Here is a 22,501-nt window from a genome sequence, read left to right on the forward strand (position 1 = left end):
GGTCAGCTTTGTTCTCTCCTGCCTATAATGTATCACCAATGCTGTTGAAGGGGGCTGAAAATTAAACAGAAAAAGGTTGGATTTTTGAATGTATTTATTTCACTGATCAATTCAGGTAGTAAACATTAATAATAATAACAATAATCATTTAATAAAATGGATATGTTTAAAAGGTTTCATTTTCTTTGTTCACAATGACAAAATGTTCAAACAGAAATTTACAAAAAAATATAATAACCCAACAGATGGACAGGAAACATAGAGCCTAGGAATGGAGCAGGGGGTGAGGAAGGTGCATGGTAGGAGCAAGCCAGCATTAAAGCACAGCAGGGTTTGTGAGGAAGAGCAGGGAATGCCATTGCAGAGCATGAGGAGTAGGAGCCCCTCCTTTGAGGGGCAGCAAGGAGGCAGCAAGGACTGCACAGGCAGGACCAGCACAGCAGCGGCACACAAGGAGTTCATGCCATGGATCCATCCTGTCAGGCACAGGGGCCAAGATATACCAACAGCCCCAGCTGCAGCCTGGGATAGCTGTAGAGTGGGACACCATCCCTGCAGCCACTCACTCAGCAGGGCAAAGCTTGGCAGAGGCATGGGAATGTGCCAGGGGGTGCAGGGATTGCGTGTGAGACTGTGGAGGGTTGTGTGAAAGGGAAGGCAGTAAATTACTTTCCTATCCACACTTTTCACTGCCAGAGGCACATGGCCACACTCCCTGCTTTCAGGAGTCTCTTCTCCACTTACTGTGAGAATTGATGCCACAGTACAACACACTCCTTAAACAAATAGATTCCACCTTCCAGGCCAGAATCTGAATCCCTGATGTCCCCCAAAATCATTCTCTAATCCCTTTCCAAGCAGCCCCTAAATCCCAGCACTCAGGGCAGGGAACCTCCTACATGAAGAAATTATTTCAGTGGTACCACCACCCCTCTGCTATCTCTGCTGCCTCACTCCTGTGTGTTTTTCCTAAATGCAACTTGAACTATCTTTGCCAGCTGGTAACCAAAGGCTTCAGCTCTCTGTAGAGGACAGGCTTGTGACCCTCGACTTTCTGTAGGAGGCACGTGCACTGAGCTGATGGAGACTTTCCCACATGGAGGGATGGGCAGATCCAGCCCCAGCAGCCCTGCCTGCCTGTGACCAGTGTACCCTGTGCTTTCACCAGCACATGGCATCTCAGTGCACAGCCCAGCATGAAAGATGTCAGCTGCTCTATGTCCATCCTAAAGAGAAAAGGTCTCCTTTATTTTCTAGGAATTAATCTGTCTGAGAGGAAAATTTCCAGGTGGACAGGGTTCATTTGCAACAGAACATCATCCTCACCAAGATTAGTGTCAGAAAAGAGGGGACAGGTACTTCAAGATGTTCCCTTTTATGCTAGCACAGATAAAGCCAAGAACTCATCTTTAAGTCCATCTTTTTGGAAAACCTGGAGGAAGCTCCTGTTTCAGGCTACTCCACTGCTCAATTAAGCACATCATGCAAAGAAAGGTTATACTTCCTCTCAGGTGCCTTGGTCCTTCATGTTACTGAAGTCAAGCTGAATCCTTCTGCTCTCCTAGGATGGCACTGCCACTTATGAGCCCAAAACAGGAGAACATGAAAAAAAAACCCAAACATTGTTGAACACTGCTCTTTTCCAGCTTGCACAGTTCTGTCAAAGGGCTTCCATCCTTTGTCCTTCCACATGGTGCCAGGGTTTCTCCCCTGCCCCTACAGCTCATGCTCTGGCTGAGCAGAGGCTCTGTACAGTGAATAACTGGAACCAGCCATCCTACTCACCATCTGGATAAACCCTGACTGGGACTCTAAAGCACCAGGGAGGAATCAGACAAATGCAGTGCCCAGCAGCAGAATCTAGGGCCTGCCTATTTCTGGCCAACACTGTGCTTCCTACCCAGGGAGATCTACTGGGGAGAGCCAGAGATGGAGGAGCAGATACAAAAGGGGAAAGGGGACAGAGGAGTCAGCCAAGGAGCAGAAGGGCCCAGCCCATGGCTGCATTCCCTGGAGTCAGAGGGAAGAGCCGAGTGTCTCTCCCTCCAACAGCCCTGACTCCTGTGAGTATGGCAGTGCTGCTGGTGAGCCCTGCCCTGCCAGGCACATCACACTCCAGGGCTCTGCTCTGGCTGGACTCAAGTTAAAAATACTGCAGGAAGCAAGAACAGGACAAGAGCTGCTGCCCAAAGAGTGCTTTTATCTCTGCCCAGCACACCCACCAGCACTAGGGCAGGAAGAGCCAAAGAATAAGGAGGGGGAGAAGGGTCGAGTGCCTGGAAGGGCAGGGGAGCAAGAGCCAAGCCTGCTGGGCTTGCTCAGCCCCACTCAATGACAGTCCTGCACCTGCCAGGCTGACACAACACCTGCCCACACAGACTGCCTGCAGATTTCTGATACAGGTCTACAAAAACTGCCCCTTCCCTCAGGAAAAACTCAGAGCCAGCAATGTGCTTGTGGGACTGCAAAGCCTGAGGATAGGGGACAGGTCTGCATTTGGGGTTGAATTTCAGCCCTAGGGTTTCTACCCCCTTCAAAGCAGTCTTGGCCAAGTGCTCTGGATGCCACAGTGCTTTTCAGAGCAGACACTGAAGACACACTGCAGCTGAGGAGACCTAAACGAAATACCCTCACCCTGCTACTGCAGGGTCTTAGGGTTCCTCTACCAATGCCTCCAGCCTGCTGTGGGAGGAAACCATGGCAGGAAAGGTGCTCATTCTCATCACCTCCTTGCAGGCAATAGTCAACAACACAGCCTCTCTGCCAGAAAGATGTAACCGAGAACAGTTTTCTTCTAACCAGCCTCAAGGCACTCAGTCTCTTGTTGCTCAGTGCAAACATCCTGGAGTTTTCTTGATAAGAAGAACAAACCCAACCAACTAAACAAAAAACCTATAAAAACCTGGACAGGATACCAGGCAATCATCAGGACTCCTGAACAGGTCAGTGCACAGAGAAACTCCCAGCCCCAGTTCTCTGGGCCAGCACTGTCCCCAGGCTGAGAAGGCCAAGCAGCACAGGTCAAACTCACAGAAGGGTATGGCTGCCTTTACAATGCTTGTGCTGGCCCTAGACAAGGGGAACAGGGACAGGGGCACAGCACCTCAGTTGGGAGTAAACACTTACGTGCATTGACACAGATACTCTTTAAGTTTGTACACCAGAGAAACCAGGACTTTAAATACCAGAGCATTCCCAAACTAGAGATTAGTACATAGGAAAGGGGGATCTCTTTCTTTTCTTATTTTTTTAGAGACATCCCAGGCTAGTTTCTTTAAAAAATTAAAAAAAAAAAAAGAGGAAAAAAAAAGAAATTAAAGAATATTATTAAAAAAGAAATACACATCAGTAAACTGTTAAGTGAACAGCCTCCTCCACAATCCAGCTGGTCAAAAAGCCAGCACTGCTGCTAATAAATTAGAGGGTGCGGGTGCAGCTCTTGCCCACAAGTCTCTATACAATAGGAAACCTTTTCTAAACGTTCACAGCTCTTGCCAGGTCTCAGATGGTCACTGGGGGATCCCCTCTGCCCTCCGGGTACCTGCCTCTCACTGATCCTGCATCTGCTGCTGCATCTTCTGCAGCATCTCTTGCATCCGCCGTAACTGCAGGAGACACAGAAGAGAGAGTCAGAAAGGGACCAGTGGATCCACACTGTGGCAGCCCCTTGGAGCAGACAAGGGGATCCCTCAGAGAGTATTAACTCCTGTCTAAGCACAGAGGCACCTGTGTCTGGGTGGAATGGAGTTATGTTTCCCTGACAGAGGAAGCCTTTCACACCCTGTCCTGCACCCCAGGAGCCCACAGGAGTGGGAAGCCTCAGGACCACCTCTATGGGGCAACCCTGGAGAAACTCCTGGGATTCCAGTTCCAGCACCCAGGAGGCACAGGCAGAAATGGTACTCACCTCCTCATCCTTCATCTTAATCAGCTTCTCTGTCTCAGTGTCTGGTGTTGGGAGAGGCAGGATAGGAATGGGGCTTTCTATCCTGTTGTCCTGAGTCAGCTTGCTAGAGAGATGGAGAGAGAGGGGAAGAGCAGTCACTCATGGTTCAGGATGGCGGGCTTTGTTATCACCACACAATGACTGTCACTCCCCACGGCAGAGCCACCAGCAATACAGCATCACATACCCAACAAAGTGGAGGGGCCATAGGGCAATCTAGTCCAGAGCTGTGGCATGCACTTGGATGGAGAATGAGACCTCCTGTTCAGGACATGGGAGGCATGAGACAGGCAGAGCACAGCAGCATTGCTCTGAGGGCTGGGGTGCCCATGACTGCAGGTAGGGGACACAGGAAGGAGGTGATTTTCTTTCAAACACAGGAGCTTTCAGCACATGAGGAGGGAATGGTAGTAGCCAAGGAAGTCTGGGCAGAAATTACAACTTGGAGAAGCCACTTACACATGTTCACCACTTGGAGTCACCATTGGCTCATTATTGAGACAATTCCAGCCTCAGAGCTTAGGATCTCTTATCAAAATGACTCTCTAGAAATGGCCCTGTGCTGGTTTTATGAAACTTGTTCACTGGCAAGGAACTAATCACGGCGTGAGAAACGGTACCAAACTGAAGCTTTCTCTAGGCATAGCAATCACTTTTTCACTGTGCTCTTCTTTTAATAGACACACAGCCTACCTAAATAGCAGCTGTGACACTGCTCACCCAGCTGTAGCATTTAACATAGTTATTTTGGGACTCCATATACTTGCTACTGAAAAAACAGGCTTGTCTGCTATGCAAAAGTACTGGGATACACTGTGTGTCAGGAGAATGTGCCAGCCTGCACGTTGGCACACATGCAGGACTGCTCCTTGCTAAAGTACAGCCATTCTGCTCTGCAACGTGGCAGCACAGAGCTACCCAGCCAGGGCTGGCAGGAAGTGAAGGGAATGGTTCACAACAGAGGAGCCAAAACCTACTTAAACCCAAATTTTTTCACCAGTATATCAGTCATGAAAGGGAGAAGGAAAAATAGAGGTCTCAAATGAGAAGCCTGTGAGTGTTGTCTCTTCTGTTTTCTGATCATTCTGACTAAAACCACAGAGAATCAAATGCAAAGGGAAGACAATGCAGAGAAGTCTTTGGAGATGTCTCACTAATTGCCTGGATCCTGTTGTCTGAGAAGCAGCAGCATCCCAAGGGTCATGCTATTATTTAGACATAGCTGCAGACCACAGGATGCATTCCTGTTCAGCACTGCACAAAGCTATCACTCACCAGAGAGATGGTTTATCCCATTTTATTAGGCTGGATGTATTTCACCCCCTGCAAGAATCAGCTCTTCAAAAGAACCTCTAGGCCTATTTCTCTATATCTGCATGGGGAATCCTCAGACAGGAATGTGGATTCTCAGAAGCATTCCTGCCTTGGGTTCAGACTGTGGGAAACACGCTTGGATTTTCTATTTTAGTTCCCAGTGCCATTCCTGGAGGCTGCAGCCCAGCAAGTCCCCAGCAGATCCACAGCCTCCTGATCAATGAGCTGTTGTGAGAGTAATTCCAGCTCCACAGAGGGTGACAACCCCTCCCACCAGAGGTGGGGACCCACCTGGTCATTTGCTGGATGCACTGAGCTCGATAGTTCTCGTAGTGGACATCGCAAGTGACATCCTTCAGGTCGTGCATGTGTGTCCGGATCAGCATGTTCCGCAGCTTCACGAAGTCGCAGTGTGCCTGGTTTTCCACTGTGGAAGCGACAACAGGAGAGTGCTTGGATATCACACCCCACCAGACCTCTCCAGGGAGCCCCTTCTGAGCTCCTGGACACACAGACTGGACTAAAACCCCACCCCAAGGCTCCTTCCTCATCATCCCCCACTACTGCCCTGGCACAGCCCTCAATGGTGCTGTGCACTTCTCAACACTGAGGCCAGGCTGCTGAAGACACTGTGTTCACAGGACTTTTTCTGTGTAAAAGGATTAAATAAGCACATACAGCAGAGCTCTGAGAGAGGATCCCATGTACATGGGATGTCACTGCTATAACCCCATAGTGAGCACAGCTGGTACAGGAGGTAAATTGCTTGTGTCTCATCACAATTTAGGACTTATCAAAAGGCCCCTGTAGACAACATCAGTCCCTGAGGGGCAAAGCCAAGAGCAGGCAATGGAGAGCTGAAAGAGCTGCTGTTGCCATGGGGAGCCTGGCTCCAGACAGTGCTGTGGGAAGCACTGTGCTGCTGTGATGTTCTGTATTTGCCTCTTCTCAGGGCTGGGGAAAATCAGCTGTATCAGGCACAGGGGTTCACAAAGTTGATCCTGCTGCCAAATGCCAGCATCCCAATAGGCACAGCCCCCTCTGGAGCCATTGAGGGAGCAGAGCCAACAGCTGGGCAGCCCAAGCAGCCAGCAGCAGCCCATGAGTGCAAACACAAGCTTTTGGGATTTAAAGCTGCAAGGTCTTAAAGCAACAAACCAGCAAGGGCAAATCAGCAACAGCAGCAAAAGCCATTTCAGAGTTATTCTGCCTAAGGGCTTTATGAAATTTCACCCTTTAGAAAGGAAAAAAGTTGGAAACAAACATTGTGCATCAGCACAGCCTCCAGCCCAGCAATTCCAGCACTTACAGGAGCAGCAGCAGAGGAGGGAATGCATCAGAGTTTATGATTGCTTGGTTGAGGGCAACAGCTTCTCCCAGAAAATCAACAGTGGAGGCAATGCCCAGCCTCCACTTCTTAATAAGAAGCACTGTCCTAAGGGCACATTAAAGCTTAGGCATTCATCCATTCACAATGAAGCCACTCTTCCTCAGTCTGCAATGGGAGGATTATTGATACACTCCCAGTAACACAGATCTCCTGAGCCAGTCCTGGTGCCTTTGTTTCTACCCTACCTTGTCCCCTGCCATATGACAAAGGTGGCACACAGTCCCAGCTCGCTCCTGCCATCCCTGGAAACACCTGTCTGTCCTTGTCCCATCCCTACCTCCTCCCAGCGCTCCCAGGCTCCATGCTTACCTTCCACAATGCCCCAGGGGTAGAGCCGTCCACGGACCCGCTGGCCTTTCGCCTCCACCACAGTGTTACTGCCAATGACGGCGAAGGGAGCGCTCTCCTGGAACGAGAGGCACCGCTGAGCACAGCTCAGCCCCCAGCTGCCCATGGATCCTTTCTCCAGGGCCAAGCTCAGGCACAGCAGAATAGCAGGAGGAAGGTGCCGGTAGGAAAGGCAGAGGGACATCCTTGCCACAGAGCAAGGCACCACAACCCAGTTGCAGAGAAAAGCCTAAAGCACTGGGGTCTACAGGTGGCCTAGTTCCCAGCCTGATCTCAGCTGTCAATAGGGAAGTTCTGTCTCTGCAGGTGCCTGCATCTCTTCATTAAGGGGAAGCTCTACAAGGAAGCCAGAGCAAAGAGGCTGGGACACCAAGCAAGTGGGACAATGTACACCAAGAGCAGGAATTTACAGGCTGTGCTTCTCTCTGCTCAGGAGGGAGTCAAAGCCCTTCTTTGGGGGCTTTGTTAAAAAGTCAACTGCCCCCTCTGACAGGAGAAACAGGGCTATACTGCACACACAGTATAGCCCTCTTTGGGAGGTGGTAGGGACTGAGCTGCTGGGGCCTCCAGATATGCCTGTATGATCATGTTGTGTCCCCCAATGCAACTGATGTGTCACAGTAGTGCCTAATCACTCACAAATCTCTCCTCCTTGCTGATGGCATCACCCAGAAACAGGTGCTCAGAATTGCTGTACAACTCCACACAGGCTGGAGCAGATGGAGGAAAGACTCACACTGCCTGGAGGGAGAGCAGAAGGGCCAGAAGTTCATGCCACACTTGACTTTGTGGCACCAGCAAGGACATCAGCACCTTCTCCAGGCCATCTACCGCATGAGCTGTTCCCTGGGTAGCAGTAGCACAGGCCTTCAGCACATGCAGGACAGCTCTGGCTCCTTCTGGACTGACCCACATACCCATGAGCCTGATTCCCCAGACCCTGCTGAGCAGATTCCTTACCTTAAGCTCTCTGTCTTGCTGCTTGAACTCCTCATCTTCATCAGAGTCACACTCAGGAAACTGGTACACCTTAATGCCAAATTTGTCGATCTCTTCCCGGATCTGTGTTCATGCAAGACAAAACGGAAAGGATGTAAAACTGAACAATAACACAAATGCTGGGTTTATTCTGTTTGTGCTACCATGGTTTGCTATAGCTACAGAAGGCAAAAGGATTTGAGCTTTCCTCTAAAGTCAGCCTCTCTGCTGTCTTCCCTTCTCATAGCAGAGCACGGCTGCAGCGGTATGTGCAGATACCGTGTGTGTGTGTGTGTGTGTATAAACACAAACATGCTGTACAGACACATAAATACATATATATCTATTTCCCCTCCCTCCTCAGCTCATCCCTGCCACTACTTCAGGTATAACTCTGTACAGAAAGAGCACCTCACCCTTTCTTTTAGCTTCCGGATCTCGGAGGGAATCAGGCAGTCGGCTTTGGCAATCAGGGGCACAATGTTGACCTTCTCATGCAGAGCCTTCATGAACTCAACATCCACAGGCCTCAGCCTGCAGCAGGGATGAGGGATGCTGTTAGCAAAGACACACTGGGCAGCTCCCCCTCCAGCCTCTCTCACCCACCCAGCACAAAGGGAGAAGGACAGTGCTGTCACAAGAGCCTGCAGCAGCACTGGGACAGCCCTCAGCTAGGGCTGTACCTTCAGGAAAGCTGTCTCAAATTTTAGCTGCTGAGTGTCTCATACAGACACTGGCTGGGTATTTGCTCCCTTGAAGGCCAAACACTACCCAGACCACAGCCTGGGTCTCCCCCTCCAGCTGTCCTGTACGACAGGCAGCCCCTTCAGCTGCTCCAGCCTAGGCTGACACATGAGCCAGCAAGGGGCAGGATTGAAGGCAGCTTAAAAATCCCTTTCCTACACATCAGTCCAGCTTAGCTAGATAGGAACATACAAGTCTGCATGGCATTATTTCTCCTGATTTTCAAATCAGGCTGTAAGCCTGAGGGCGATCTGCTCTGCTTGTTCACAGGCAGTCTGTCCTGCCAGTGAGGGGAAAGGAGTGCTGTGATGCTTAGCAGAGAACATCCAGACAGCTCCTCTCCTGTGCCAGCAGCCCTGGCAGTGTACAAGCTGCTACAGGGCAATCCTGGGGCACAATGGTCTTCCCTCTGGACTGAGTCACCCCCCAGGCCTGGAGTGTGGGCTCTCACCCGTGCCCAAAGGGAGAGATGAAGTAGAGGCAGCAATGCACTCGGTTGTCCTGGATGTTCTTCCGGTTCAGGCCACTCTCATCACGGAAATACTGTTCAAACTGCTGGTCAATGTAGTCAGTGATGGGCTTCCAGCTGAGAAGGGCAATTCAATCAAAACAAAATCATCAGTAGTGTCTGCTGTCTCCTAATGATTGTGAGGTTAAGGACAAAAAGGAAGGCAGCAGTGCCCTGCTCACCACTCAGTGTTGTTAACAGCATCTCCAAAGCCTGGTGTGTCCACTATGGTCAGCTTCAGCTTAACACCCTTCTCCTCAATGTCCACCGTGTGCTTGATGATCTCCACTGTCTGGTTGATCCTCTCTTTGAACAGGAGCATGTGAGTTAAAGCCAAGCAGTAATGCTGGGGATCCCCACTGCACCCATGAGAAGCCAGCTCCCCCTTATCACTGAACACAGGGAGTAACACAGGTTTCAAAAACCTCAGATCATACCCTAAGGAGCCTCAAGGGGGTGGTACTGCAGGAGACCAGCAGCAGGCAGGCAGACTCCAAGAAGATACACAAACCTCTGAAGTGCCTGTAGCCCAGCTGTTATGAACATTTTTTCCAGTCACTGGGGAAGAGGAAGCCTTACCATACTCCAACATCCAAGAAAAAAAGACAAATCTCAATATCTCATCCCAAAGGGCTAGTACTGCTCTGCAGCCTCATCTTCCCTTCAAAGGACAGAAGAGCCCTACAGCCAAACCCTTTTTGCTCGTTTCTAGTGCCTTAGCAGACACAAAGGAGAGCAGAGCCACAAACAAGAGGGCTGGGATCCAGCCAAGCTTCTAGCTGCTGCTGAAGCAAGGAACCAAAGCGATAGTCCTTAGGACAGTCCCATTCACCCCACTTTGCTCCCAACTTACCCTCTGCATTGAGGAGCTTTCTGTCTTTGTAGAGGTCTGTCAGGAACAGGCTATTCACCAGCGTGGATTTTCCCAGACCCGACTCTCCTAATTGACAGAGCGCAAAGGGGAGGAGGAAAAAGCAAGCAACATGACCCGCTAATTGACTTACAAATGAAACTCTGAACAAGGCTTTGAATCCTGAGCCAGAGGAAGTGAGAGAGACGAGCTGTCAGGGGCTGTTTATTGGCACTACATTTTTCCAGCAGTGGAAAGACTTGCTGCAGGATGTCTCAATCCTTGTACAAATGTGATCTCCCAGCTCCCCCATTCTCCCTCTCCTTCCTTTCCCTTGGTCCCTGTCCCTGTTTGGCCCTGCCTTCACCACCCAGAGCAGTCACTGTTGGAGGAAAAGCTTGCTGGAGTGGGTTATGAGGGGTCAGGAGGGGCCCATTCCTCCTGGGGAAACTGCGGCAGGCTGGGGAGCAAAGCAAGGCCTGGGACAAGGACCAGAACAGAGTGAGGGGAGGATCCAGGCGTTATGGGAGCACCTAAGGGAAGTGAGGAGAGCTGGTTCCCTCCACACACCCACCATGTGACCCAGCCACCTCCATCCATGGGCAGTCTCACCTGCAACCATGAGGGTGAAGTCAAAACCCTTCTTCACGGATTTCCGGTGGACCTGGTTCGGCAGAGTGGCAAAGCCCACGTATTGCTTCTCATGGTCCTGCGGGGCAGAGGTGGATGGCAGCAGGTCAGAGTGTGCCACCCCTTCTGCTTAAGCCTCACACAGTGACAGGGTGTAGGACTCAAAAAGCCGCTGGGGCACAGCCAAGGGCTGGAGGAGAGGCCGGTCCCTGCCCTGGCAGCAGTGCAGGGCAAGGCACACACCTCCTCTGGGCTTAGGGACTTGGCCCTTCCCACAGGTGCACAAAGAGACATGTTCCAGCCACAGTCCTGCTTGGCTACTCTCCCAGCAGCTTCCCAGCACAAAGGGAAAAGGCACATCCCACCATTTCCACCAGAAAGCACATGCAGGGCTGCTGCTGACAGACAGCCTTCCTAACTCTGCTTCATCTGCACAGTCACAGGCTTCCTTCACAGCAGGGTCACCAAATGCCACCTTCTCCCCAGGTCATTTCCACATCCTTCCCACCACAGACACGTGTGCTACATGATGGAGAGCTCTGCAATTAGCACCCCGGGGCTTGCACTGTCTGAGCCACGTGTAGAGGAAGGTACAGCGGCTCAGCTTCTGCTTGACCTGAGAGGGGATTATTTCTTGCTGTGTCACAGCCACTCCTGGCTGAATAAGAGGAAATCCTGAGTAATCTCTTGTGTTATTTCTGAAGAGACCAAAGTTCAAGGAGCATGGGAAGTGGAAGGATGTGGAAATATTGATAAATAGAACTAAGATGATTTTGGTGAGGGTATTACATTTAGTGTTACTGCAGTGTTACCTATCCCCCAACCACCCCCCAGACACAGCCCCTTATCACTGAGTGGTCTCTCACAGCACAAAATCCACAGGCATTCCACAAGCATGGCACATGCTCTGTACAAGCACACTAAGCCATTCACAAATGCCTCAGCTAGAGACATGATAGACTCTGCATTTCAACATCAATGAATATAATCATAGCACTGGGATCCACACCACAGACACATTCACAGAGTCAGGAGTTCCTCAAAACTGGCCCTAGCTCCTATTCCATGGATGTCTTCAAACACATTGAGGACATGGATGTCCTCAGCCATTCTCCAGGCACAGCAGAGAACACCTTTGTTCATAAGTTTAACTATCTCCATTCCTGGGTGACACACTCAAAGAAATACAAAATATGACCCAGGGTGCCGAGCTTAGGGCAATGCTGACTTGCACCTATTTCCACACTGCAGGTGGGCAATGTTGCTCCCAAGCAGCTCTCTACAGCTGCATGTCCACCTGTGTGAGAATCCCTGGGCATCCTCAGTCTGACAGACTGCAAAGTTCTACTCTGGGGACTCTGAGCAGGGAAGACAGTCTCCTCCTTCCAATTTATGGCTGCTCTGAAACTGCCCATTGAGATGGAACAGAAGTGGCTGATGGCCATCGTGGCCCAAGGACTCTGTACTTTAGCACTGTCACTACCTTCTGGCAATTGAGGTTTGGTTTGGGTCTGAAACTTGGTCATTTCAGTCCCGAGTGATTGTGGGTTCTGATCTCCCTCATCTCCCATAGCTGAAGCAATGCTGTTTCATAACTGTCCAGAAAGGCAGGAAGGGACAGAAAAAATGAAATTAGAGAAAAGGGGAGAACTAGAGAGTGCTCAAAGTGCTCCACTGGCAGCTGTGATGACTGATCTAAAAGGCAGTGACATCCCGAGCAGCAGTGCAGGAGGCAGCAGCAAGACCCCCGGGTGATGAGTGATGGCAGTTCTGACAAGCTGCATGCAGCAAAGCAATGCCTGCCTGGGGGACACCACAAACCTACTAAAAGCCACCCAAAGGGCTCAGTAGAGGGCAAACAAGGTGCACAAAGCAGAGTAAGAAACGTGATAATGGCAAGGTCACAAAAACAAGGATGAAAAGATAGCTTCCAGCCTCTGTCTCTCAGTACCAGAGCTGCCTCAGCTGCTTCACTTCCTGGTAAAACACATCCATGAGCACAGCCAAAGTGGACATGTAACAGCCAGCACCTCACAGTAAATGGTCCAGCATTTCCCAGCAAGCACCACAAATATACAACATACTTCCCTTTGGTGCTTCTCCTGCCCTGATCTTTACCAGACTTTGGAAACACAAGGATCTCCTCTCTCCATGACTTGACGTGTGAAATAGTACTAGTAATGTGCTAATGAAACCACAGCTGAGACTTGGGGTGTGTTTCTCTTGTTTTGTTTGGTTTTTAACCTAGATGACTAAGGGCTGACAATGGAGACACTGGGGAGCTGCGCTCTGGAGCAACTCCACTTACTTCTGCCAGGTATAACTGGCTGAACCTGATCTCTCATTTCTGTTCAGCCCAACCAAGAGACTTGCTGTACCTCTGGTTGCCTCCCCAAAGCTCCATGGAATCACGATATTCAAAATGAGCAAATCCCAGCTGGTGCAGGACACTGCCTTTTACCCATGACTCATGCAGTCATTTCCCTTGCAGAAAGGAAGGTCAGTGCTGAGTGCAATACGAACAGAAGAGCTCCCCTCACTATGGGAGGCAGCCAGACCTGTGAGGAGAAAAACCCTGTCCCCAGCCATGTCTCCCTCTGACCAGCCATGGACACACTGCAGAGCCCAGTCAAGGGTGAAGGCAAGAGATGCAAGGTGAGTTGTGAGGAGGGATCCCCTTCTTGTAACAGCCTTCTCTCAGGAACAGCAGCGTGGTCTCTGCACCAGCCTTGACTCGTGGTTCTTCACCTTTGCTTTGAGACACTCAGAATGTGCTCCCATCCCAGTCATATTTGGGCACTATGACAGGCACAAACCCTCACCTCTGCCAGCATGGCAAGATTAACATGGCACTTAAGGAGCCCACATAGCCTCCTGAGCCTGGTGTGTGCCTTGCTCAAAGCTCTACACCACTCACCACCTCCAGGTACTGTCTGCAGAGCAACCGTGCATGGGGTGGAGAGGCCTGGGAGGGCTACTGACAGAGACGGGGCTTTCTGAGTTATGAAAAGTTAAAATCCATTAATTTCATGAGAGACTTGGATAGAAGGAGTTCCTAAACGCATCACAGCCCCCTCCCCATGCTCTTGACCCTCACAAGCCAGGTCCCATCAAGCTGACAAAAGCCAGGACAGCTGGTTCCTGTGCTACACTCCCCTTGCCAGCTCCAGCTGTCGGGAAAAGGCCTCAGCCAGCCAAGCCAGCAGCACTCTGGCACAAGGAGCCCCTCTCCCACCGCCTGCTCCATGCTGCTGCCTTTGTTCCCACTGGCATCCCACTACCACGTGCCTGGGAACGTGCCCTACACACCACCAGAGAGGCCACCAAGAGCTGTGGCCAATCTTTGGGACCCTATCACAAACCAAAGCACCCCAGGCCAAGCAAAACGCACCCGTACTCTCCTTTGGCACACGCTTTCTGGCTCACCAGACATTACAGCAACATGTCACATCCTCTAATAGCTGGCCGAGGTGGCCAGGGCTTCCCTGGCAGCCAGTGCTCTCCCTGGGAGTTCAAGCCAAGCAACAAAGCCCTGGGTGGGTTCAAGCCCTGCTCCTGTTGGGAGTGTAGAAACATTCAGGAGGTGTTGCACAGAGGAGAAGCTGTCCTGGTACTGAGGTGTTCACAGGGCTGTCTGTATCTCCAAGGCAGAGTACAGTCTCCATCGCTCCTGTCCTTCCCAATTCCCTCCTCACATCTCTGGTGGATGTGTTTTTTAAACCAACCCAGATCTCACATGACTTCACCACTCAGCCTAGGGATAAAAGGGGCCTTGCTGGGTATATTCAAAAGGGCTAAAATTAAACATCATGGGAGCATAGCAAATCTGAAGAATAATCTCTATCAAGGTCTGGAGCAAGCCCTAGAAATGATGGAGCTGTGCTAGGACCCTGGCGCCTCTGGCTCTGTCTCTTCAGGGGGAAGGGGCCCTCGGTGTCACAGCCTTCAGCACAAGCCATCCAGCTCCCTCCCTTCCTCCAGCCTTCCCCTCCGGCCAGGCACGGCCGCCACATCCGCGTCTGCACGAAGCAGCACAGCCCAGCCCTGGACGAGAGAGAGGCAGACCCTTTGCTTCCTTTCATTGCAGAAAGCTGCATAAATTCACAACACAAACAGCCCCCGAGGCATCTGCCACGGACATCTGCTCCTCGGGCCTGGGGCTGAGCACAGGAGTATCGGCAAAACCACTCACCCACCAGCATTTGCTGAAGAGAAGGAACGCGGCCAGCAAAGCACAGCATTAACACGGTGTTAATTAACACAAATCGGACTGCGTGTGGGCATACATAGCGCTGACTCCTGCCCTGAGCCCCCCCATGCACGTACACGCCATTCACCCCGGGAATCACCGCATCGAACACCCGCACAAAAGCGTCGCGCATCTCCCCGCTGCCCACCGCGCCCGCGGGGGCTGCTCCCCTCCTTTCCGTGCCCGCCGTCCCTCCCTTACCGGCGTCTTTCCGCTCCTCTGCTCCTCAGAGGTCTCATCTTGTGCTGCGCGCGTCTTCTCGGGCACCATCCTCCCCCCTCCTGTCCCCGCTGCTCCCCGGCTCGCGCGGTGCTATAAATACATCCCTGTACCTTCAGCTTGCCTGGGTGGCTTCGCTGTGCCTGAGTCCGGGGAGACAGCAGCCGCTCCACCAACCGCTCCTGAATAATGATCGAATCCATAACCGCGGCTGGCAGGACGGACGGACAGCCACCGCGGGCCAAGGGAAAAACCCCAACCCATGTGTTCCCTCCCAGCCTTCGCTAAATCCATGCGGCAGCCCCCCCGCCTACGCGTGCACACACACGCAGGGCTGGCTCGGCTCGCCTCGGTGCCGAGGCGAGGCGAGGAGGAGAGCCGAGGAGAGGCGAGGAAAGGCGAGGAGGCTCCCAGGCAGCTGCCCGGGATTTCCTGCCTCCGCCTGTGCCGCGGGAGGAGCCTGCCAGCGAGGACAGGACAAAGGCCACGGCGGCCGCAGGCCAGAGGCGATGGCTCTCGCCCCGCCAGTGTCCCGCGGAGAGGAGAGGCTGAGCACGTACCGGATGCTGTCCCTGCCATCAGTCTGACTCCGCGTGACAGATGGGCCTATTCAGCTGGAGGATTTCTTACACACCCTGCCTGACGAGGCCGAGACAAAGGTTTGCTGGAGGAAACCTGCTCTCAGCAAAATTGTGCTGCTTCTGGTTGTGTGGGTGAAGGTCTCGAGGGTTCACAAAGCCTCGAAAACGCAGGGTTCAAATATAACCCCCAGATCGCAATCCTGGTTGATGTGGGTCTGTCCCCACGTGGTGCAGGCTGATCTCTTGTCTAGCCCAGGCTCTATTGCAGCCTCATCTCTGAATCCAACTGGAATAGCAGCAGATGCATTCTGGATCTTACAGCAACCATTCAAGCTCTGAAGACGTTTCAGAATAAAGAAGTATCTGTGTGTTCATTAAGAAGATGAATCCAACCCAACAACAGCTCAGCATATACTTTTTAAAGTCAAAATCTCAAATCTCAGGTCTGGGTTCTGAACCTTTCTATAAAATATGCCTTCCAGCTTTTCTGTGCAGCCATAGAAACTGAACAGGAATTTATATAAAACAGACAAAAGCTCCTAATTTCATATAATCACAGCAGTCTGGAAACCAGGGGGTTAATACCACAGCATGTATAATGAAATGACAGGAGATGACAGCACTGGTGGTGCTGGAGGAACCTGTCCCTTGCCCCACAGGCTCCTGAGCAGCTTTCTGCTCTCCAATGGGAAGGACAGAGGCTGCAGCCATACTCCTGCCTTGCTCTCAGCCACAGCTCCTGCTGCTTCTCTGGGATCTGCAGGGCTCCTGCAGTGACTCCACAGAGTGCCAGACCAGCAGGGCCTGCCCTGGTCACCTTGGGCCACAACCCAGGCCTGTAACATGTACCCCAAGCCTGGCTGACACCAGGTTCTGTTATAAGGTACTGAGTCACTATAAGGTCCAGTGGTTTTTGAGGGTGCAAAGGAAAGAAGAGGGGAAAAAACTCCCAGTGTTTTACCTATGCTGCCATCCTGTAAGCTGCCGGAGGGTGATGTCAGAAGTCACAGGCACAAGGTCCTATTTTATTCCAAAAAAAAAAAGGAGAATTGGGAAGGACCCCCAGAGCAGGAAGACTCCTGCCATACAACAGTTGTCATACCACACGCATGAAACCCTTCTCCAAACCACCCTGCTCCACCAGCAGCATCCTTAATTACACCCACTGAGTTTTGTTCCTAGTTGTTTGTATGTAGCAGTCAAGCAGAAGACCTAGACTGAGATCCAGATGTGGCAGGACACATCCCTGTTTGGTGGCTCTGCCCTCACTCTGCAGCACTGCTGCATTCCCCAGGGAGCTGACAGCCCTGCATTAGTCTCCCTGCTCAGTGGTACGTCAGGCCATGCTCATGATACCTCTTCTTCCTCCTTGATTCACCTAATCCTTGCTTTCCAGGACTCTGCCACCAAGGTCTTTGACTGGCACATGACTGAGGAGCAGTGACAGCACCACGCTGCCTGCATTGGGCAGCAAGAGCAATGGCTTGTGGCACACCCGAGGTACATCCAAACCTTCTTAAGATAACAGAAGGTTTCACCAGTCCTTCCACACCATAAACCACAATAGCTGCAAGCAAACCCTCTCCAACCCCCATGAATTCTCATGGCTTGGTAAACCCTTGTGTGAGGGCCACAGGCCACATGGCCACCAACCACAAGCATCTTCCAAAGGCACATGGAGACATGCTGTGTCCCCACGAGCCCACTGCACCAAAACAGAACATTCTTTTGGGCTGGGATCACAGATGAAGTCAACAATGATTTGGTTGCGACAAAACCACAGTGTTGTTCATGGCCCCAGGAGCTGTGCTGACAGCGCAGAGAGGAACAAGGAACTACTGTCTCCCGAGTGCCTTGAGCTCTCACACATCACACATGCTCTCAGGACTGGCAGCCAGGGAGGAATTCCAGTCACAAGGTGATGCCTGACAACTCAGAAAGCAGAAAGGGAAAAGTAGGTCTTGGCTACAGAGATCATTTTAAGACTGAGTGGCCAATGCTATGGCTTCCATAGCATTCCTTGCTGAAGGACAGTCAACTGGTCTCAGCCTCTCCTGTCCCTCCTAGAGATGCTCATCTGGCATCCTCAGAGTCACCAAACCATAAATGACAGGCTCGTTTTTGTCCCTCAGATGTGCCACATGACACACCCAGAGCTGTTGGCTCAGGCTGATGTGTCCAAACTTCCCAAAGACAGCCAAGCCAATTTTGTTTAGCCCCTGTCCTTTCTGATCAAAATCCTCTTTCCACACAAGCCTTAGAAATGCTCAGTGCTCCTCCAACAAGAAATCTGATGTACACCATCCTTAAAAGAACAAAACCAGAGGACATCTCGTGCAGTGTGCAGCAGAGCTCAGCAGGGAAAAACTTGGCACTCCCAAGACGTAGAGCAAATCCAGAGAGTTTTTTTCCACTGGCATGTCTAAATTCCTCTCCAAGCAAGTGCTCGCAGCAGCAGCTCAGGGGTCAAACTGGCTGCAGGATCCAGGTTTCTGAGTGTCAGAGCAGACAACCCCAACCTGCCAAACAAGTCAGCAAGGGCAACACAGGCAAGGGGTGCACCGAGTCCTTCCCGCCTCACAGACCAGCTCTTTGTCAAACTGTGACAGCAGAGAAGTTCTCCACCTGCAGGGGAGCTGTATTTACTAGCAGAGATGCTCAGGCTCCATCCTTGGGTGAACAACCAGGAGCATGTCATGAAAGGAAAAAGCTTTAGCCTGATCCAGAGAGATGCTCTTGAGCAGCACAGAGCCAGGCAACAGGGTCCCACCAGGGATGCACCCAGCCAGCCTGGCCGGCACAGAAGAGTGGTGAAACTGCATATCCATGGCTTGGCAGGGTCACAACAGTCAAGTAATAACAGCATTTATGTTTCTTCCTCTGAAGCAGCTAAGCTATTTTCAGAATTCCCCACAGAAGGGAAATTTTCTTCCTGGCTGTTTTCTAGGACGAAGGGAAGGGCAGTGCCAGAGAAGATGTTCGCTCAAGCTGAACAGAAGCAGCAGCAGGCAGTAATCCCATTCCCAGTTTGGACCAGGGCAATGGAGGCTGAGGAACAGCTGATATCCTCCATGCAGGTGCATAGGTGGGAACCTCCAGGGCTCAGTTACCACCTTCTTCTCCTGTTGCCTCCTCTCCCACTATAAGGAACATCAATGCTGACTTCAGACAGATGAATCTCACAGGTATCGCAAGGTCTGAACCCTGCTGCTCCATCACCAGCAGAGCTGCACACTCACCCTGAGGCTCCTGCTGACCTGATCCAAGGGAAAAAGCTTTGCTGATCTAAACTCTGATGAATAATTTAACCTCAAGCTTGCAAGCAAGGCTCCATGTAAGTGGCTTCTGGGAGCATCAGAGCCCTGATGCTTTAGCCAGGCTTTATCCTGTGATGCTCAGGAAAAAACAAGATACCAGGCAAGAAATGCAGACATCCCAAAGCACAGGATTAATCCCCAGTATGTTCAGTGCCACAAGCACAATCTGCACAGCAGCCAGATCTCATCTTTTCTTTTACCTATGCCACAGGTCAAACTTTTAATTTCTGCTCAAGGATCACTGCTGCTTTGTCACATAATCCCTCCAGAAATGTATCAAATTCAATTTCAAACATATTTATGCTCTCTGCTTCCACTTGAAGCACCTCGTGCTTCCCAAGAAGCACTGTGTGACTCATGCCATGCCTCCACTTCCAGCTCTTAAAAAAGAGCGACGACCGTAATTTACCTCCTGCTTGTTTAAACTCGTGACTTGCTCTGGAGCGAGTTCACAGAGCTTCTCACACCCAGCTCCTCATTTAGGATAATCTGCACGATATAACAAAGTGGGCGGACGTGGAGCTGGCTGGATCTCTTCCAGCAGCCCCTCGGTCACTGCCCGCTCCTCTCCACAGGAGGAGCCGCGGTTCGGTACCGGAGCGTTCCGCGGGAGGGAAGGAGCTGGCAGTGCCCAGGCGGCTCCCCTGGCCAGGGGCACACGGAAATCTAACGTACAGGTCAAACCTGCTGCCCTCGCTGCTTCCTCCGATTGCGAACGCATTCCTTAGCACAGGACAGAGGTTTCCAAATTTAGCCTGTTAAGACAGAAGGAGAAACCAGGTGGTGCAGGAAGGTCTGAGGCAGTCTTGACACTACTGCTGCTCATCTCTCCCTCCGACCCATCCTCCAGCTCTGCAGCACAAATCAGGCTTAAATAGATGCCTTGCCTCTCATGTCAAAGCTACAGCTGGGAAAATCAGGGAGAGGCAGAGCAGAATCCTGCCAGCCCTGGGAAGCCAGGCACAACAATGAGAGAACTAACAGGTACACATTGCTCTGGGGCAGAGAAGATGGCTGGGCTGAGAGCGGTTTGGTGGAAGAGGATGGAAAATAACGGTGATTTATCCTCTGCAATGGAAAGGCACTGCTTCTTCCAGCTCTCAGGTTCTCTATCCAAATGACAAGAACATCAGTTTTGGAAGTTCTTGATGCATGTTAACATACATGAATAGGAAAAGGCTGGGGACAGGATCCTACAGAAGGTGCAGTTTGTGTTACAGGTAGTGGTCCCAATCCTGCGATCCTTACTCACCGAGTAGTCCCTTTGAAATAGAGACGACTGCTCACGTGAGTAAGGGATGCAGGATCAGGCCTGTCTACCAAAGAGGCTGAATCCTGAACCGGAGAGGACATCATGGCCTCTGAGCATTGTGAGACACCTACGCCTGCTCCAGCAGGACCTAATCCAAGGGTATCACAGGGGAAGACAGTCCAGGTTGGGGCATCACACCTGCAAGCAGCACACTGGGCACAGACCATGGAGAGCAAGACAGTGGACAACAAATATGCTCCACTAAATCAGAAATTCTCCTGATTCATTCCCAGTTCACCCATCTCATGAATACTTCCAGGTCTGCAAGGAGATGTTTCTTAACCCCACTGTCCTCCCAGCAGGCTCCTGAAAACTTTAGGAGAATGAAAGCCAGCTGTCTTGGGAGAACTCCCAACCTCTATCTTCCAGCTAAAATTAACATAACTTTATGAGTAGCTGATGCCCACAAGAGAGGAGAATAAGCCCACTCAGCTCACCAAATAATTCTAAATTTCATTAAGAAGGAAAAGGCAGGTCTCTAAAGCAACCTTCAGTTTTGGGAGGCACCCCAGGAGAGAAAAGCTGGCCTCAGACTGTGTGAGCAATAACCCGGAAAAGCTCTGCAGAACACAGAGGAAGAGACACCTTCTCCTTCCTAGGGGGCCTCCTGCAGGTCTTCCATCAAGGACTCAGATGCCCAGGCTCAGGCCACACATCCTCCCTCCCTACTGTCGGCTGCCTCTACACACTCAGTAACACCAAGCAGAGTCCTTGTGCACCTTGAGACAGCAGAGGCACACAGGGACCTTCACCCTCACCCCGGGGCTTGCAGCCTCAACCCACTTGATTGAGATGAGCCTGCTGAGAAGGAGCCATGCACTCATCCTCCTCCCTCTGCACCAGCACAGCTCTGCCTGTGCTCCACCTCCATCTCCACACAACACAGCCATACCTGGCTGCAAAGTGCCGTCCCTCGCAGCCTAGCACGGGCCAGCGCTCCCGGCGGCAGCAGCTGTGTGCCTTGCAGTCTCCCCCGGCTCGCTGTGATGTGTGCTGGACCATCTGCTCTCCCAGAGGAGACCCCCAGGAGCCCCTTTCCCAGCCCCACCATAAAAACAGTGTGTGCAAACGTCACTGCCCACATCAGTCTGCCCAGGGCTGGGCCCTGTGTCGGGACTAGCATCTGTCTTTGCAGATGGATAATTAGATTCCCTTTCCTTTCTCCTCCTGATGGTTTCTCTGGCTGGCAGTTCCCCCGCAGCCCTGCACAATCCAGCAGCATTAGTCAGAGGGAAATTCTGCTCCCTTCCTCCCCAGGATGTTGTTCTTGGTTCAGTATGAACAGCAGAATGAACTGCACGATGATCTGAGTGCTTCACTGCAGTAGCACTTGTCCTTTTTAGCCTGGCAAACACAGGCTTTCCTTCCTCAGCTGCACCCTGCCCCTTTTCCCCAGGTGACACAGAAATCACAGCATGAATTCAATGAGTGTGATGCTGTTAGCAATTGGAAGCAATTAGCTAATCAGCAGGAATACGCAATCAGCTGGACTGGGGTTGCAGCACACCTCCATTTATGAGCAGTGGTGCCAAACACTCCTTTTGGGCAGGGCCTAAAGAAGCATACCTGATTCTCAGCCATGGTGTGAGATGCTCTCAGAAAAAGATCATAACACCCTCCTGCAGGAAACCTGAGGAAGAGATGGAGCAATGATGAAATTGGGGTAATTAAAACAGCTGTACCTCAGAGCTTCCAGAGGAGAGGATTGTGTGCCCAAATGAAGTGTCCAAAGAGATCCTCACTGAGCATACAAGATTGTCTGTCCTCCCCTGCCACTAAGAAGTGGCTTTCTGGGAAGCAGTACTGATAACTGAAGCCCTGGTGGTTGCACAAGCATCCCCAGGACCTGCAGAGATGCACAGACACATCAGTTTCACCTGAAAGTGAAACAAGACAAAGAGGACTTATCCTGCTGGGATCCACAACTTTCTCACAGTTTCCCCCTCACAGAAGATGTAGACTGAAGAATTCAGAGACAATCTGTCAATTCTGTCCTCTTGTACCCTGTGACATCCTGTGTTCTCCACAGGCAATGTCCTGAATCCTTGCACAGCACGGAGCTTACAGCCCTCCAGTGCAAACCATCAAGACTTCCAGCAGCTTCACATCATTGCC

General features: G+C 51.4%; 1 protein-coding gene across 4 annotated transcripts; it reads right to left on the bottom strand.

Moving 5' to 3' along the window:
• Positions 1 to 76: 76 nt before the first annotated feature.
• Positions 77 to 21,982, bottom strand: SEPTIN5 (septin 5). 4 transcript variants are annotated; one of them, XM_058851433.1, is made up of 11 exons: positions 21,953 to 21,982; positions 10,691 to 10,787; positions 10,082 to 10,168; positions 9,411 to 9,534; positions 9,172 to 9,306; positions 8,393 to 8,510; positions 7,959 to 8,060; positions 6,960 to 7,056; positions 5,552 to 5,687; positions 3,908 to 4,010; positions 77 to 3,605 (listed from the first exon to the last, which is right to left on the bottom strand). In XM_058851433.1, exons 1-11 carry the CDS (start codon positions 21,965 to 21,967, stop codon positions 3,549 to 3,551), a joined length of 1,071 nt encoding a protein of 356 aa, XP_058707416.1. In that variant the 5' UTR covers positions 21,968 to 21,982; the 3' UTR covers positions 77 to 3,548. The 4 variants fall into 4 exon arrangements, with proteins under 4 accessions (XP_058707416.1, XP_058707414.1, XP_058707415.1 ...); XM_058851431.1 differs by lacking the exon at positions 21,953 to 21,982 and adding an exon at positions 15,290 to 15,713; XM_058851432.1 differs by lacking the exon at positions 21,953 to 21,982 and adding an exon at positions 15,159 to 15,280.
• Positions 21,983 to 22,501: the final 519 nt, after the last annotated feature.

The sequence above is a fragment of the Poecile atricapillus genome, chromosome 16 (genome assembly GCF_030490865.1).
Source record: "Poecile atricapillus isolate bPoeAtr1 chromosome 16, bPoeAtr1.hap1, whole genome shotgun sequence".
Classification (NCBI taxonomy): domain Eukaryota; kingdom Metazoa; phylum Chordata; class Aves; order Passeriformes; family Paridae; genus Poecile; species Poecile atricapillus.